This window comes from Oratosquilla oratoria, chromosome 26 (genome assembly GCF_046742065.1).
Source record: "Oratosquilla oratoria isolate Oo_2021 chromosome 26, ASM4674206v1, whole genome shotgun sequence".
NCBI classification, from domain to species: domain Eukaryota; kingdom Metazoa; phylum Arthropoda; class Malacostraca; order Stomatopoda; family Squillidae; genus Oratosquilla; species Oratosquilla oratoria.
The window spans coordinates 4962136-4979214 of record NC_134802.1 but is presented as its reverse complement, the minus strand read 5'-3'; the positions used below and the strand labels follow the sequence as shown (position 1 = coordinate 4979214).

The window sequence follows — 17079 nt, the reverse complement described above, 5'->3', positions numbered from 1 at the left end:
GTTGAAATCTACGTGCGACAGAGTAAACAATCTTGACGACCATTCAGCACGGCAGCGCGTAAGCAACTGTCGGACCGGCTGGGCGGAGCATATCTCATATGTTTGCGAACCCTCAGCAGAATTGTGATTTGCTGATATAAAATCTACCACATACTGTTTTAGTACTATATCATGTAGTATACAATTCTAAAAATTTACCCACACTACCAACATTACTCTTAATTTGTAGTACTTATTCATCGGGGTTCAAAATACTCAGAATAAGAGATATCTGATTATATATGAATTGCATCTATGAGACTGGGATACACCGTTATAAGTACTGAACTCACGGTTGACACTCTCGAGAGGAGCAGTTTATTCACATAAATGACTACTTCTGCAACCATCATGTCACTCAAACTTAAGAAAAAAATTACCAACAAGCTAAAATCTTCTCCCAAACTTTGATATCAGGACATCTGACCATAAACTGTAAATCAATCAATCACTACATATGAAGCAAAAAACTTGATGCACCTTCTGTGGGTCCTCTCAAGCTTGACAAGGAGCTAATTGTCAATTGTCTAGAGATGATAGTTATTTGCTACTAACTTTAGCTCTGTCTACATTACATGAGTAATGTACAAATTCTCCTTCCCATCATCAATTATATCTAATATCTCCATTAGCAACTTGTATATTTCCATAAAGGAAGAGGGTGAAGGGACTATTACAAGGGCAAGTTTTGCATGAACTCAGCACATTCCATCCTTTTCTGTGTGCATTTTGTTTAACCAAACATGGTTTTCATTAAGCTCAGTGTGCTCAACTGAGTAATCACTGCTAAAGGCATTTTGTTTGGCATAAGTTTCTGGCAATACACTTTAGGTTTTAATTAGGCTACTTATTGACATCCACTTAGTAATTCATAAAATTGTGTTTAATAGGGATTTTTACGAGTGGCAGATAAAAAGAGAACTGACTTTATATATTTAAATATTTTGGAGAATTCATTATTTTTTCATATGAATTATCAATGTTATTGTTACAAATAAAAGTTGTATACATTTATTTTCACCTTGAAAGTTAGCAACATACAATATGGAGTCCCCATCATGCTCAGCCAATACAGAGATAGTGGATTAATAAGAATAAATTTACCATGCCTATACAGTGCAATATTGAAGCAGAGATTTACTTAACTAAAGGACTGCATGCAATTTATGCTCTGTGGGATACAAAAGACAAGGACTACCCAAAAAAATAATTAAAGAAACAACACTACAAGAGAATTTCAGGAGTTGCAGGCACAATTCCCTGATATGGAAGGAATTGATGCAGGTATGTAAAGGTTGTGTTAACTTGGCTTAAGTCAAAGAACTAGGTCCTGGACTTCAAATAACTTAAACTCATTTTTGCGAGAATAGATCTTATTTGATGCCTATATATATATATATATATTTCTCTCAGGCCACTTCACCTAATCAGGATATATTCACCTAACCTAACTGGGACTCTAATAAGCCATAAGCCACTTAACCTTTCTTGGCCTATTGACTGTGGACCCTATCAACCTATTACTTTATTCATTTATGTATTTTATTCATACATTTGTTTTTATTTTATTTTTAGGTAGGCACTCCATGAGGTTAAGTTTGGTGGCTAGACCAATTTTGTTTGCTTGTGAAATAGGTAAAATCATTTGCACTTTTATTATTATTGCAGCCATTGGTGAAGGTGCCTCTATGACTGCTAGGATTTGTCTATCAGGCATTCCTTGGGGGTGGGGCTGCCCTTTTATATCTTACATTGATGTAATCATTATGTACATTAGCAAATAGTATATGGTAATTTAACTAATTTGTTGCAGATGCTGTAATGTACAAATTTAATGTTTTAAATGAATCATTTTGCTGAGAGTTGGCCAAAATAAAGCATGTTAAAAGTGGTCCTGTTGGAGTCTACATCCCCAAAATGGAAGCTATTTGAATCACTCCTTCCTAGCTATACTGTTATGCCACAGGAGAGTATATCTAACCTCGACAAAACAGTCACACAGCTTACATGTTCCAGTATGGATTGACATTAACATTTTTGCTATGACATTGCCTGGGTAAACGAGTTTAACAACAGTTTCATTACTGCACAAGCCTAACTGTTGGATTAGAGACCCACATGGTTAGAGCTCCACAGGGCCTCAGGTAAGGTTTAGTTTTGATTAGTTCATCAATTAAGTTTCACTTTGTTCACACTTGCTTACCCAATGCAAAGCTGTCGACTAATGGGTTAGTTACAAGAACTGGCCAGGCAAGACCTCAGTTCATGTAAGGTGGCTGAGGAGTATATGTGGAGTAACATGTAAGGTATCTCTGTATTTGGAAGCATTAGCTGTATATATGTCAACTAATATATTTTGTTTTTTTATTTTCAGGCAGAGTTGCATTCAAATACCCAGTAATGATGCATACAGGGTTACTTGATTGTGACAATGAGATCTTCTGTGTGTCATCTCCACAACCCAGGGTTGGAAGCATGTTTCCCCCTGCACCTACAGTTATTCCACCTCCATTACCTACCAAAGAAAACTATTTGCCTAGTACATCTGAAGTTCAAGCTGGGACATGTAAAAGGAAGAGGGTATCCAACCCAAAGATATCCTCTGTACTTTATGACACACTGTCAATCTTGAAATTGTAAGTGAACAGACATACTATATGCATGTGGCATTATGGTGCAAAATGCTTTCAGGATGTATCCTGAAAGTCAGCATGTAGAATTAGCAATGCATCTTATAGCATTTTTAGGGAAGGTGCAAGAGGAACCAAAGAATAAAAATAAAGTTTCTTTTACCTAGTTCCAACTATTCCTTTAACCTTATGTACAGTATATGGCTAATGTCTGACAACCAGTAATTTTTCCTTCATTGTTGAAGATGTAAAACATATCATGAACAGCTCTAGCTTCTTGTGCAGGACTCAGCCTGGAGCTTGAAACTCTTCCCAACCATTGCCTACACTGTTACACCATGCCCTTGTAACTATTCTTCTATAATCAATATCTTCCATATCAACCATTTTGGGTGGAATTTTGCTGCAAATAATTATTTAAGACTAGAGCTGCAGGTATATAATTTACCTCACATATTGTGGGAGCATTCTAATCGTTTGCCTGAATATCTGGAAGTGGCTTACAAATAATTTCTCTTAAGGGGGTACGCGACACCTGGGGGGGTGAATTTGGTCAAGATATGGCATTTTTCAAAACTGTGTTCAAAATGTTCGTATACCATTTAGAAATAAATCCCGACAAATCATTTTCCAGCCGCGCGCAATTTAAAGGTCTTGGTGAGGTTTAAAGGGACAGAGTTAAAGGCGCAACCCACACTAGACAGAGGCGTGCCATTTAGGACCTTCAGGCGCATCGAATAACATTGAAATTTGATTGAATTTACACTCGCCCAGTGCTTCAATTGCCAGTATGATGGTGGAGGGGAAGGGAGGAAGGTGGAGGGAGAAGTTTTGCCAACTTTGAGCGAAGCTAAGCGTCAGTTACCGGCTAGCTCTGAAAGGAAAAGTGCGCATGTCTCATGAGCTCTCATTGCAATCTATTACTTTAGCTAGTACATATTACTCTTTAGTACAGTCATCATGGGTAGCAAAAAGAACAAAAGAACATCCACAATGACAAAAAACAGCAGTTAAAGATGCCAAGCAGTCAAAGACGACTAGCCAAGACCTCACCACCTCTCACTCCACCACTGCCCTCACCTGCACCTCTGTGACAGTGACAGAGGTAAAGGACAACATTAGACTAAACAATTCAAAGAGGAAGATTAAATCCAAAGAAGAAAGCAAGAGGAAAAAGATCAAGGCTATACAGGAAGAAGAGAGAAGAAGGGACATCATATGATGCTGGAGGGGGTGCCCTACCAACATAGATTGGTGAGGGGAATCTGATGAGGAAAGAGAAGGCGCCCACTGCTGGAAAATAGACATCTTTCCAATGATTTAGATACCCTGAAGACCCCCAGCAGTGAGGTTTCATATGAAGAAACCGCCAAAGGTGCAAAAAATCAAATTATATGATGGTGTCGTCTGTGCGTCGTCACTACTGTGATATACTTATACTTTAGTTTTTCAGTATTTAAAGTACTTATAATTAAAATATGTTGTAAGAGGCCGGTAGTTGTACGAATGGAAATGAGCTAGGGCATTAGAATGATGACTCAACAATTAGACTCGACGCCTGCTCGCCTGCTGTTTGATAACATTGAGGTGACGTTATGTCTATGTAAACACACCGACGGTGGTGACTGTTTTATAATCGATGATGTAATCAAAACTCTGTAAGCGCAGGTTAGCTTCGTTTGACTAATGCTGAGGTAAACGATATTGCTAGTGGCATTGCAATGGCTTTCCGGATTGGTGCAAGGTGGAAAAGGAGAAAAAAACTATTGGTGCATGAATTCAAAGTCACGCCCATAAGGAGTGACATTTATTTCAGAGGTCATAGGAGATTGGATTAGAAAAATTAGTGACGTCAGACGAAGGTAGCTTAGCGTAGGATACGGGATCTCGTCAGACGATCTAGAGAGACGATCTAGAGACGATGTAGAGAGACGAGAGAAAGAGATCCTGAGTGTAACAAGACGGTGAAATTACAGTGAAAGAAGAAAGAAAATTCACCACCCTTTTATTAACCCAAAAGGACGAGAGAACTAGGCACGGGGCCTAGAAAATAGTGAGACTACAGGAAATACAAGGCAATGGGCCTACTGCTTAAGAGGAACTTGAATATTTAGTGAAACTCACGTAACGAAGGCAAGGGGCCTCGAGACGAGTGGTATTACAAGTCAAATATAAGTGTAATGGTCGAGGACCGACAGTGGTGACAAGGGGAGGTGAAAGTGGTGAACAGCGGTGCGACGAACTGAGTGTTAAACACCTCCGAAGAGAAGTGGTGCTAGATAAACTGGTGAACGAAGAACTGGTGCTGCGATGAAGTCTACGGGAACAAGACAACCAAAATCAAGAGTGTATTGGTTCCAAGGACGACTACGAGAGAAATCTACAACTTCGAGTAACTGCTACGATGGGAACAAGCATTCTTCAAGGTGATCATCATCTACAAGGCGGTCTTCAAGGCAGAGTGTGTGATGGAGCTGAGGAACGTCGTTGACGAATGACAAGACCGTAGAAGACATCAAGATATTGACATCACGAAGCGACATCGCAAGCAGCCAGGCTAAAGCAAGGTATTAGTAATAAGTATGAGTACCTCTCAGAATTGTAACGTGTTGAGACACGAAATTCACACATCAAATACAAATATTCCAAAATTCACAGGAGAGTCTAACACATATGGTGTAAACAAATTTCTAAATTTAATAGACACTCTTATAGTGAGTAAAAACATTACCAATGAGAATCGTAAGATTGAGATTCTCAAGGAGAATATAGATCCAGAGCATGGAAGGGCCAGGTTTGTCATTAACTTCCAGCAAATGGAAGAAATTAATCAATATGATAATTACAAAACGGCCTTTCTCAAACATTTCATGTCCAAATGTGATCAGGATCCTATTAGATCATTGGTAAAAATGATTAAGGAAGTTAGGACAAGTGAAACTGACACAGAGTACTTAGCTAGATTAGATAGATGGTCAAAAGACATGAATTCTATCTTGAAAGATTCAGACTGGATAGAAAGATCTAGTGAGATGAAAATCTCACAGGTAATCAAATTGATTACATTTAGCTTATTGGCAAAGAATTCTGATGACTTAACAGCAGAAAGGCTGTACAAGGATCTAAAATCAAATATAAGTTTAGGAGATTATCTTCTTCAAGGATACAGTGAGACCAGAACTATAAACCCATATGTAATGCCTATAAATCAACAAAGCCAATATAGGAACTCTAGAGAGTTTAAGAAAACAGAAGTAGGACATAGGCGGCATGCTAGAAGTCCATCTAGGGATAGGGATACCAGAATCCTATGTTTTAATTGTAATGCATGGGGACACAAAGCACAAGAATGTTTTTATGGGATTATTTGCAGAAATTGCAAATACGAAGGACACAATGAGTATCAATGTAGGAACCCTCCATTCTGTATTTATCATAATAAAATCGGACATAGAACTCATGAGTGCCGGAATTTTCGGGTACCCCCAGGGCTAAGAGGAAAACCCCCAGACACAGAATAAACAATTTCAGACCTCCCCATATATATATACCGATAGGCGGTATTGTGTTAAGTATGGGAATGCAAGAGAGATGAAAGAAACTGACAAACTGATAATTACTGTTGGTAAAACTTCTGTAGGACCTCTCATTGCAGGTAAAGTGTTCAATAAGCCTATTCAAATTTTTATTGATACAGGGTCTGTAGTTAATGTAATTACTAGTAAAGTTTTAAACCAGTTGAACCCAGGAGTGAAAATGTTGGAACCAATCCGTTACTCATTGCAAGGTGTAACTGGAAATCAGTTAAAAACATTAGGTAAGGTTGAGCTAGAAGTTGCCTTATATACAAATGAACAATTGTACATACCAGTGATAGTGGTAGAAGAGTCTGTTTTTCCAGGAGATTTATTGATAGGATTTGCAACTATGAGAAAAGAAAACATGGTAATTTGTCCTGCTGACTTAGGAATTTTAGTGAAGTCACAGTTAATCCCATTCTTAAATCAACCAGACTTAAGACCAGTGACAGGAATCAATGAATCCTTAGATAACATTTCTATCTTAGATAGCGTGACCGAGCGGTCCAACCCTACAGAAAGTAAAACAATTTGTGAACCCAACTCAGAAGTTCAGGAAATCCCAGAGATTACTAAATTATCAACCACAGATGCCTTGAGAATTGCAGATTGCGGATTGACAAGGTCGACATTGTTACATCCCATGTCAATTAATAAGGTTGAAGTGTGTTTGAAAGGAATCAATGTAGACTCTGAAGTAATTACAGTCCCAGAATCAGTTAAAATTAAAGGATTGAAGTGGGACTCAGGGATTTATAAGACAAATAAGAACAGAGTAGAAGTATTAGTAATTAATACTATAAATAAAAAGATGATTTTAAAGAAAGGTACACAAATAGGATGTATTCAGGTGTGTACTAAACCTATTAAGATTTTAAATGAGAATAGTGAGGAGATAGAATTACCAACTTCATCAATTTGTTCAGTTCAAGAAGGCATAGACTTAAGAAATAGATATAAAGAATTATTACAATCAACTAATTGCCCTGAGTTGGATGAAGCTTTATTTGCTTTGCTTATGAAACATAAAAAAGCAATTGCTTTGCCGGGGGACGCCTTAGGCAAAACAACTGTTTTAAAACATCACATTAAGTTAAAACCAGGAACACAACCTATCTACATACCAGCCTACAGAGTTCCTCACTCTAAATTAGCTGTAGTAGATAAACTCATCACTGAAATGTTATCACAGGATATTATTGAACATAGTAAAAGTGAGTGGAATTTTCCGTTGATCTTAGTACCAAAGTCTGATGGGACTATGCGACCAGTTATTGATTACAGGGAATTGAATAAGCACACCATTCGTGACAGGTTACCATTACCCATTATCGGTGACATTTTGAGAAGTTTGGGAACTGAGAATAGATATTTTAGTACTATAGATATCAAATCAGCTTTTTGGCAAATAGAATTGCATGAAGATTCAAGAGAGTTCACAGCATTTTCTACTACAACAGGACATTATGAGTTCAAGAGAATGCCATTTGGGTTATGTAATAGTCCATTAACTTACATGAGATTAATGAATACTATTCTAGATGGATTGTTAGGAAACACTGCCAGTGTATTTCTAGATGACATTTTAATAGTTTCTCAGACTGCAGTGGAGCACTTTAAAAAATTAGATTTGATATTCTCAAGACTAGGAGAAGCTGGGTTAAAAGTAAAACTTGAAAAATGTAAGTTCTTGCAAGACAGTGTCATTTACTTAGGACATAAGATAGACAGATACGGACCGAGTACAGTAAATTCAAAGGTTGACGCTGTCAAGAATTTTCCAGTTCCGACCAATGTAGACAAGGTTAGGAGCTTTTTGGGATTAACAGGATATTATAGAAAATTCATTCAAAGTTATGCTGACATTGCTAATCCACTAAAGTTCATTGTTAAGAAAGGACTCAAAGTTCACGTGGGGACCTGCGCAACAGCAAGCTTTTGACAAGTTGAAAGATAAACTCACGAGTTCACCTATTTTAATTTTTCCCAACTATGATAAAGAGTTCATTCTTTGTACTGATGCGTCTGACATAGGATTAGGAGGCATAATAATGCAAGAGAGAAATGGAACTTTAAACCAATAGCTTAGACATCTAGACTTTCTAACAGTGCAGAGAGAAACTAATCTATAACATAAAGAAAAACTTTAGCAATGACTTATTCTTTAGAAAGTTTTAGGGATATGATACTAGGGTATCCCATCAGAGTCTGGACTGATCACACAGCTATTCAGAACTTATTTAAGCATAAGAATCTTAGAGGCAGACTTGCTAGATGGTTTGCGATACTTCAGTGCTATGAGGTTCAATTTGAATATATTCCGGGTAGAAGGAATGTAGCAGATTCACTTTCTAGAAACATTAGTCAACCAATGACTGGGACTGGGATGATTAATTTTGTTTGTAGTATAGAAGAATTAGTAACTTTAGATGAAGAAATGCTAATAAGAGAACAGAGAGATGATGAGACATGTGATTCAATGATCAAGCATTTGATGAACCCAAGAGGAGATCCTCCAAAGCTACCAAAGGGGTATAAGATAGAGGAATTTCATTTGATTAATGGAATATTGTATAGGAAAACATTTGTAAATGGGAAAGATATTTCTAGAGGTCAAGTAAATCAGTTGGTTATACCACAAACTCTGGTAAATGAGATATTGAAGTTACTTCATGATAGTGATTGTAGTTCACATCCTGGAAAGGATAAAACTTATAGACGAGCACAACTTAAATACCTTTGGCCAGGAATGAAGAAAACTATATATGATTATATAGAAAAGTGTGTAAAATGTGTAAAGGTGAAGGGAAATACACCAAAACCTGCTCCTATACTCACCTATCCCATTCCACAGAAACCTTGGGAAAGAGTTCACATGGATACATTGGAATTACCAATGTCCGAGAACGGCTTTAAATACCTATTTGTTGCTATTGATTATTTTTCAAGATTTTGTATATTGCAACCCATAATCAATAAGAAAGCTGAAACTATTGCTTCCGTAATCTATGATCAGTTAATCTGTAATTTTACTACACCTAACATCTTAGTTTCAGATAATGGGACTGAATTTAATAACAAAATCTTGGAAAATCTATGTAATGTATTCCACATCAAGAAAGTCAATATACTCGTTAACCATCCCCAAAGTAATGGAGTAGTAGAAAGGTTAAACAAAAAGATAATTATATGTCTTAGAACCCTAATAAGTCCTCATAGTGTAACTTGGGATACTTGGATTCCTTGTGTTAAGTGTACCCTGAACAATCAAATTAATGTAGCAACTGGTGATACACCTCATTTTATAATTTTTGGGGAGGACAAAACTCTGCCATATGAAATGTTGACTGCAGAGCAAAAACCCATATATAATATGGATGATTATATATCCAATAGGATAAATACTCTTCAAAGTATTCACCAAAGAGTTAGGAAACATATGCAGGTGTATTCACAAGAGATGAAGGAACAACACAAAATAGCTCATAAACTAGAACTGAAAATTGGAGAATTAGTAATGGTCAAACTAACCTCACCCAATAATAAACTTTCACCAAGGTACACTGGTCCATATAGGGTAATTGATTCTGCAGGTGGAAACAAGTTTAAACTTAAACATTTAGAATCAAGAGAAGAATTGATAGGACATTTAGATGACATAAGGAAAATTAGCTTGCAGATCTATGAAGATGATTATAGTAATACTTTGTGCATAAATATTAATAACCCTGGAGAATATGGAGAATATTATAATGATATTTTTCAAGAGTTGAACATTAATCTTGATGTATTTTACAGATAGTATTGACCATTTGTATGTATTTGGGATGGGAGACCTAAACAACTGGAACTTGGTGTCAAGCAGATACATGGAAACCTAAAACCTAGGATCTGCTGTGGTCAGACATGGAACCTTAAGGACTTAAGGACCTCTCATCTGAGTACACACATGAGTATTGTGACCGTTTTAAAGTAATAAGACTGTCTTTGAAAATGAAGTGTGTTGAAAAAAAAACTGAATATTGAACAAGAAGAGACACTCAAACTCTAGATTAGAGTGTTTTGCAAATTAATTGCTATTATCTTTGAAAAGATGATAAACCATTCAAAATTGAAAGTTAGTGCTCATAGTGAATTTTCTAATCAATTACATCCTTTCTGTAGACAATCTAAGAGAAAGCATGATCTCTTTTGTGTTCCGAGAAGCTTCGCATGAATTCTCTGGTTAGGAATGTGTCTGTTATGAACAATTGTCATTACCAACGAATTTTGGTAGACCAGATCCCTCATTGTAACATACAAGGATCTCATTACCTGTTTTTCCCTAACAAGACCAAGGTATCAATAAATTGTCCCGGGTTGAGTCCTAAATTGGATTTGGTTGAAGGTCTTGTCTCTATTCAAGATAACTGCGAATTGCATGCAGACACTATTTCCACCATTTCTAATACCCTTAATACAATGCATTTAACCGATGACACCTACATTTCAACCTTCAACTTCACATTGCCTGAAAACTCTCCTCCCTTGAAAATTAAGAGAAGACCATTGTCAAGATCTCCCTCAAATGATTTACATATACTACCAATCCTTATCATACCCTTACTTCCAGTGTTAGTGGCAGCACTGATTGCCTTTGTTGTATTCCGGAGGTTGGCTCTGTCAAAGCAAATCAACCATGTAACCGCTTAATTCAATACCTTATATATATTGACATGCATGTTATTCACATTTATAAGTATTATGTTTATGTATTATTCCCAATTTATTGCATGAATGATGTATTTTGGAGGGTAGCTTAACAATTACGCAAGGGTAGATTAGCTTATTCTAGAAATATATTAGCGAGCCTGTAAGAGGGAAATAAGAAATTGGTCGGGACGACCAAGGGTAGCTGCCGAGCCCTGTAAGAGGCCGGTAGTTGTACGAATGGAAATGAGCTAGGGCATTAGAATGATGACTCAACAATTAGACTCGACGCCTGCTCGCCTGCTGTTTGATAACATTGAGGTGACGTTATGTCTATGTAAACACACCGACGGTGGTGACTGTTTTATAATCGATGATGTAATCAAAACTCTGTAAGCGCAGGTTAGCTTCGTTTGACTAATGCTGAGGTAAACGATATTGCTAGTGGCATTGCAATGGCTTTCCGGGTTGGTGCAAGGTGGAGAAGGAGAAAAAAACTATTGGTGCATGAATTCAAAGTCACGCCCATAAGGAGTGACATTTATTTCAGAGGTCATAGGAGATTGGATTAGAAAAATTAGTGACGTCAGACGAAGGTAGCTTAGCGTAGGATACGGGATCTCGTCAGACGATGTAGAGAGACGAGAGAAAGAGATCCTGAGTGTAACAAGACGGTGAAATTACAGTGAAAGAAGAAAGAAAATTCACCACCCTTTTATTAACCCAAAGGACGAGAGAACTAGGCACGGGGCCTAGAAAATAGTGAGACTACAGGAAATACAAGGCATTGGGCCTACTGCTTAAGAGGAACTTGAATATTTAGTGAAACTCACGTAACGAAGGCAAGGGGCCTCGAGACGAGTGGTATTACAAGTCAAATATACGTGTAATGGTCGAGGACCGACAGTGGTGGTGACAGTGGTGACAAGGGGTGGTGAAAATGTTGATGATTTTTACTGTACTTACTCATTATATAATAAGAATTAAGCCATGAAAAAATCAGTCAAATTGGTGGAAAACGAAAACCAGTAAAGCATAAATCTACTATACGCTCGTGGAACCTAGATTGGCTTTAAGTGGATCGGGGCAGTGATGGAACGGTGTATTGCAAGGCTTGTCATGCATTTCCACCCCCAACCACTGCCAGTGGAACCAGAGGCGCTGTATCTGCCGATCAGTTTCACCCATCCCCCTCTCCCCAAAATTAAAGGCTGATTTGTTAAAAAAAAAAAAAAAAAAAAATCATGCATATGAGTATTTATTTATTGGGGATTATTTGGGATCAGATGTACATGCGTAATGAGTTAACCTTCCAAGAGTTTGAAGGAACCTGCAAAAACATGGCTCTGGAAGTATCAAAATGGCTCTGGTGAAATTTAGAAAAAAAAAATGAAAAATGGCTCTGGAAAAAATAAATATTTTTTTCCCTAGTATGTATATATGTGTGTATATATATATATATATATATATATATATATATATATATATACACACACATATATACATACATACATATACCAAGGCTTTTTCCCCCTTTCAAGGGAGGTAGCCAAAAAGGGAAAGGCATAAAAACACTCCCACCCATTTCATCCCTAAATACACTCCACACCCCTCCCACCCTCCCTCTCATCTGAGCACCTCCTGGATGACGGGTCATCCCTGCACCCTGCCCACCGCCCTGGGTCAGAAGCAGTGTCGCAAGACACAGCACATCCACAGCAAGGCCGCTTCATTTAATCGGCGACCCCCCCTCTCCGTCCCCCCTTGCATATAAGGAGAGGACGGGGAGAAATCCCTTCGGGCTGCGTCAAAATTTACTCACACATACTACCCCACCCCCCCGCCCATTCCTCCTCATGCAATCACATCATCATCCATATACAACCATTCTCCACTCACCTCTGTCTTCCGTCCTCTCCCTTCCTTCCTCAACAGACATTCCCCTCTTCCCCAAAGCCCCCTTCACCCCATCCATCCACCTCATCCTAGGACGTCCCCTCATGTTCACTCCCTCCACATCTGCCTTCCATACCTCTTTTACTAGTCTTTTATATATATATACACACAGATAAAACCTATTTCTTTTGGTACATGTTGATTATCGGGTTCTTAAAAAAAAAAAAAAAAAAAAAGCAATTAAAAAAAAATTATTTTGCTTTATTTTTTAATTATTCTTAGTTTTATTTTTATTTTCATTTTTTATTTAAAAAAAAAAAAAAAAAAAGATAATCCCAAAATAACCTTATAATCCACATTTACCTTTCTTTTTACCATAAATTGTAGGGTCGCATTTGTTTTTCCTAGACTATAGGCTGCCTCTATTCATAGGGGAGTCTAGGACTCTAACCTATATTTCTCATAGGCTAGTCTAACCATTTTCACCACATTAAGATATCAGTTTACCCTACTTATATAATGTTCATACTACTATTTTTTTTTTTTTTTTGCAAATTTTAATTTAGTCTATAAATTATATAATTATGAATAAAGCCTATTTTCTAATGTTTACAAATAAGAAATTTGTATAGATTTGAGCTTTAACCTCGTTATTAACATAATAATACTGGTATATTCAAGGAACATATAAGATATTTTATTATAAGAAATTTTTATAGATTGAATTTTTAACCTAGTTATTAACTTAATAATACGGGTGTATTCAAGGTACAGTACATATATTTTGTTATATTCTTGAAAGCTTCGTCTACATTTTTACCATTACAGTAATTGGCAAGCCAACAATAGCTGTAAAATACTGTCTATAGATGTGCACTGTGAAATAATTTGTTGCTATCGTGCAAATAGAAAGCAGTAGGTCTCATTATTCCAAGTTTAAAAAATCTAAAAAATTTGATATGTTTTGTGTTGAGAAAATTTAATAACCATCCAGTATAGAATAGTTTTATAGCTATTTACAGGATATATACCATTTATAGAAGTTTCCAGAATGTAGTTTGTATTAATGTTTCATTCATTCTATACTATGGGAGTTATAGCCAGTGGAATGTATTTCTATTTTTAATAAATACTCAATAAATATAACTATTAATTCAAATTCCTGAATAATTTGTCAACTGTCAAAAACAGAGATGATTTTTATCTTTAAATAATTTAAACTAGCTACTTTAACTTTGTTGATAGTCTAATTAATTAAAATTATGTTAACATCTAGAACTCCATCATGTACACACGTACATGACAGTGTAGACAATAGTATATATCCACTACGTATGCACTATGCACGTACATCTTCATGTATGTAAAAGTCAATGGAAGTGTTTTTGTGTGGTTTACTGTTTTGTAGGAGCTATGTCATGCTGGGATAATGCCCTGAGATAAACTTTGACCAGTCTCAGAGGCCAGATAGGAATGACATTAGAGCATACAGGTACTCCTCCTTTAACGACGACAATTGGGACCAGCGCGCCGTCGTTAACCGAATTGGTCGTTAAGCGAAAGTGTATACATATACGTACATGTACTGTATGTACAATGTCCAGCAATACATGTATCTTTATTTTTGTGTATTTCCCTCTTTTTATACAGTACATTAAAGCTTTATTTACTGTTTATTTACAGTGGTTAGGTTCCTAAAATTACCGTATATGACCAAATCCGCGTATGCTAACATTCCATATTGAATACCGGGGTATTTTTTTAGTTTCGACCATGGGCGCAATATAGCAATAGAAAATTATTAATTTTATATATTAAAATGTATCAACATAATATGCAATTTTGTGGGTGGAAATGAAAGTAAAAAATACCTTGCTACAAGAAAATATGCCAATGAATGAAGTCGGTAGCATAGGCTCGGGACGCCATCTTGTCGTCTGCCAACGTCTCTCACGACGACGACAACGAGGACAAGCAGGATGACATTTAATTTGCAGGTAATGATTTATTAAACACAGGTTAGGTTAGTTTAGTTTAGGTTAGACAAATTAATTCATCCTTTCATTTCTTCGACATCGGCATCTATCATAACAAACATGGTGTACCATTCGTCCGACATGACTTCGTTATTTACGAAATCTGTTTTAGCATTTTTTTTTTCATTTCCACTCACAAAATTGCATATTACGTTGATACATTATAATTTACAAAATTAATAATTAATTTTCTATCGTTATATTGCGCCCATGGTCGAAACTAAAAATTTACCACTACCGGTATACACCCCAGGTAGTTTTTGCAGCTTGCAGGATGGTAATGTAGACCTAAGTTTCAGAACACTTTACCTCACAGCTAATATCCACCGCACAAGTTCATTTATAACATCATACAAATTTGCCTCAGCCAACTTAATTATCGTACACGACGTCGTAACTTCGGGAGATTTACGTTAAACGACGTCATAAAGCCCATCGTTACTCCGAGTTGTCGTTAACCGAGTAGGTCGTTAAACGAGGAGTACCTATATGTCACAGCATTTGGTGATGACTGAAAAGGGGAGGAACAACAGCAGGTATGAACAGTGTGCACAGGGGAAGGTTGTCTCTCTTTCCTGAACTGATTCCTGGTTTTTATGATAACATGGTGAAATTAATTCTGCAGTAAGTACTAGGTAGGGCATCCTCCATTAACCTTTCCTCATCATGATTCGTCACATTTTTCCTAATATTGTGATAGAAGGTTTATGAGATTGGACAAATGAAATAACAGATGATTTTTCGGGGGGAGTGAGGGGAGGGGCACAAAGGAAAAAGAAAATATATAACTTGAAGTGGCAACTCTGCCATGACAGATTTGAAAGTGCTCATAAGCTGGTAGATGATCATGAGCATAAATAATACCATTACATATTTAATATATATATGTTTATATGAATATATGTGCTTGTGTGCATATATATATAAAGCTGGTTGAGTGTATATGTGAGTATATTTATCATACAAGTGAATGTTCCACATAAAAAATATACATAAAAAATTATTTATAAAATGCTTGCTGAATAGGTGTGGGAGGCTGGTATATGGATCTGCAGAATAGATTTCCACACAGGGGTCAAGGAGTTAAGGAGTCGGGAGTCGGAGGAATCAAAGGAGTCGGAGTAGGAGGAATCAAAGGAGTCAGAGTCGGACCTTATACCATCCGACTCCGCAACCCTGCTTGATATCCTGGATATCAGATATAATGGACAAAAAATCTGGCCGGACAAACCCTCGCTATAACGGATTTTCATCTGTTATAGCAAGGGATCCTTGGTTATAGCAGATCTTTAGTTATAAAAACAGACACCTGTCCTCATATTGTCCATTATATTGAGGGTCTACTGTAATTTCTAATAATGGACAAACTTCAGGATAAAACAGATCTGTCTGGTACTTCCATCGGAAATAACAGACCCTTGGTTATAACAGATCATCGGATAATACAATGACAAACCCCCGTCCCCATATCGTCTGTTATATCAAGGGTCTACTGTATCAATGAAAGGAATGAATATGTAAAAATACGCAAGGAAGAAAATAGAAATTATGAAAAAGACATGATAGAAAAATGTAAGGATCAACCAAAACTATTCTACAGATATGTGAATGGTAAACTGAAAAACAAGAATGAAATAGAGAAACTATGCCAAGGGAACATGGAATACACTGAAGATATAGAAATGGCTAAGGTCATGAGTAAACATTTCAAATCAGTTTTCACTAGAGAAAAAGTATGGCACTAGGATGAAGGGCTAGAAGTGAAATCCTCCCCTATGGGGGAAATAATAGTAACATGAGCTAAAATAATGGATCAAATAAGCCTTGATGTCAGGAAATTGCATGGCCCAGATAGAACTGCAAACTAGATACTAAAGGAGTGTAAAGAAGAATCAGTTGGCAAAATATACTACATAATAAGTTGTTTGCTTAAGGGAGGAAAAATACCAGAGGATTGAAAAAAGCCAACACTGTATCAATATGTAAAGGAAGTGACAAGGAAGACACAATAAATTACAGACTTGTTTCCCTTACAAGTATTGTAGCAAAAATTTGTGAAAAAATGATCAAAAATAGATGGATAAAACTGGAAGAGAACAACATACTAAACCCAAGATAGTTTGGATTCAGACAGGGAAGATCATGTACCACAAATCTGATTTGCTTTTACTAAAGACTACTAGATATAATACAGGATAGGGGCAGATGGGC

The 17079-nt window shown here is 36.7% G+C and overlaps 2 protein-coding genes across 5 annotated transcripts in view; one reads left to right on the top strand and one right to left on the bottom strand.

The window, feature by feature from the left end:
- Positions 1 to 2962, top strand: part of LOC143039178 (uncharacterized) — a 42777-nt gene extending 39815 nt beyond the window's left edge. The window contains exons 1-3 of one of the 3 annotated variants that reach the window (XM_076209033.1): positions 952 to 1323; positions 1615 to 1674; positions 2414 to 2921. In XM_076209033.1, the coding sequence (XP_076065148.1) occupies positions 1305 to 1323; positions 1615 to 1674; positions 2414 to 2679 (345 nt within the window). In that variant the 5' untranslated portion in view covers positions 952 to 1304 and the 3' untranslated portion in view covers positions 2680 to 2921. Of the gene's footprint in view, positions 1 to 951; positions 1324 to 1614; positions 1675 to 2413 lie in introns of those variants that run through there. The other 2 variants (XM_076209035.1, XR_012967625.1) reach the window with 2 other exon arrangements.
- The window catches only part of LOC143039179 (uncharacterized), a 387022-nt gene that overhangs the window by 360212 nt on the left and 9731 nt on the right, over positions 1 to 17079 (bottom strand). The window lies entirely within an intron of this gene.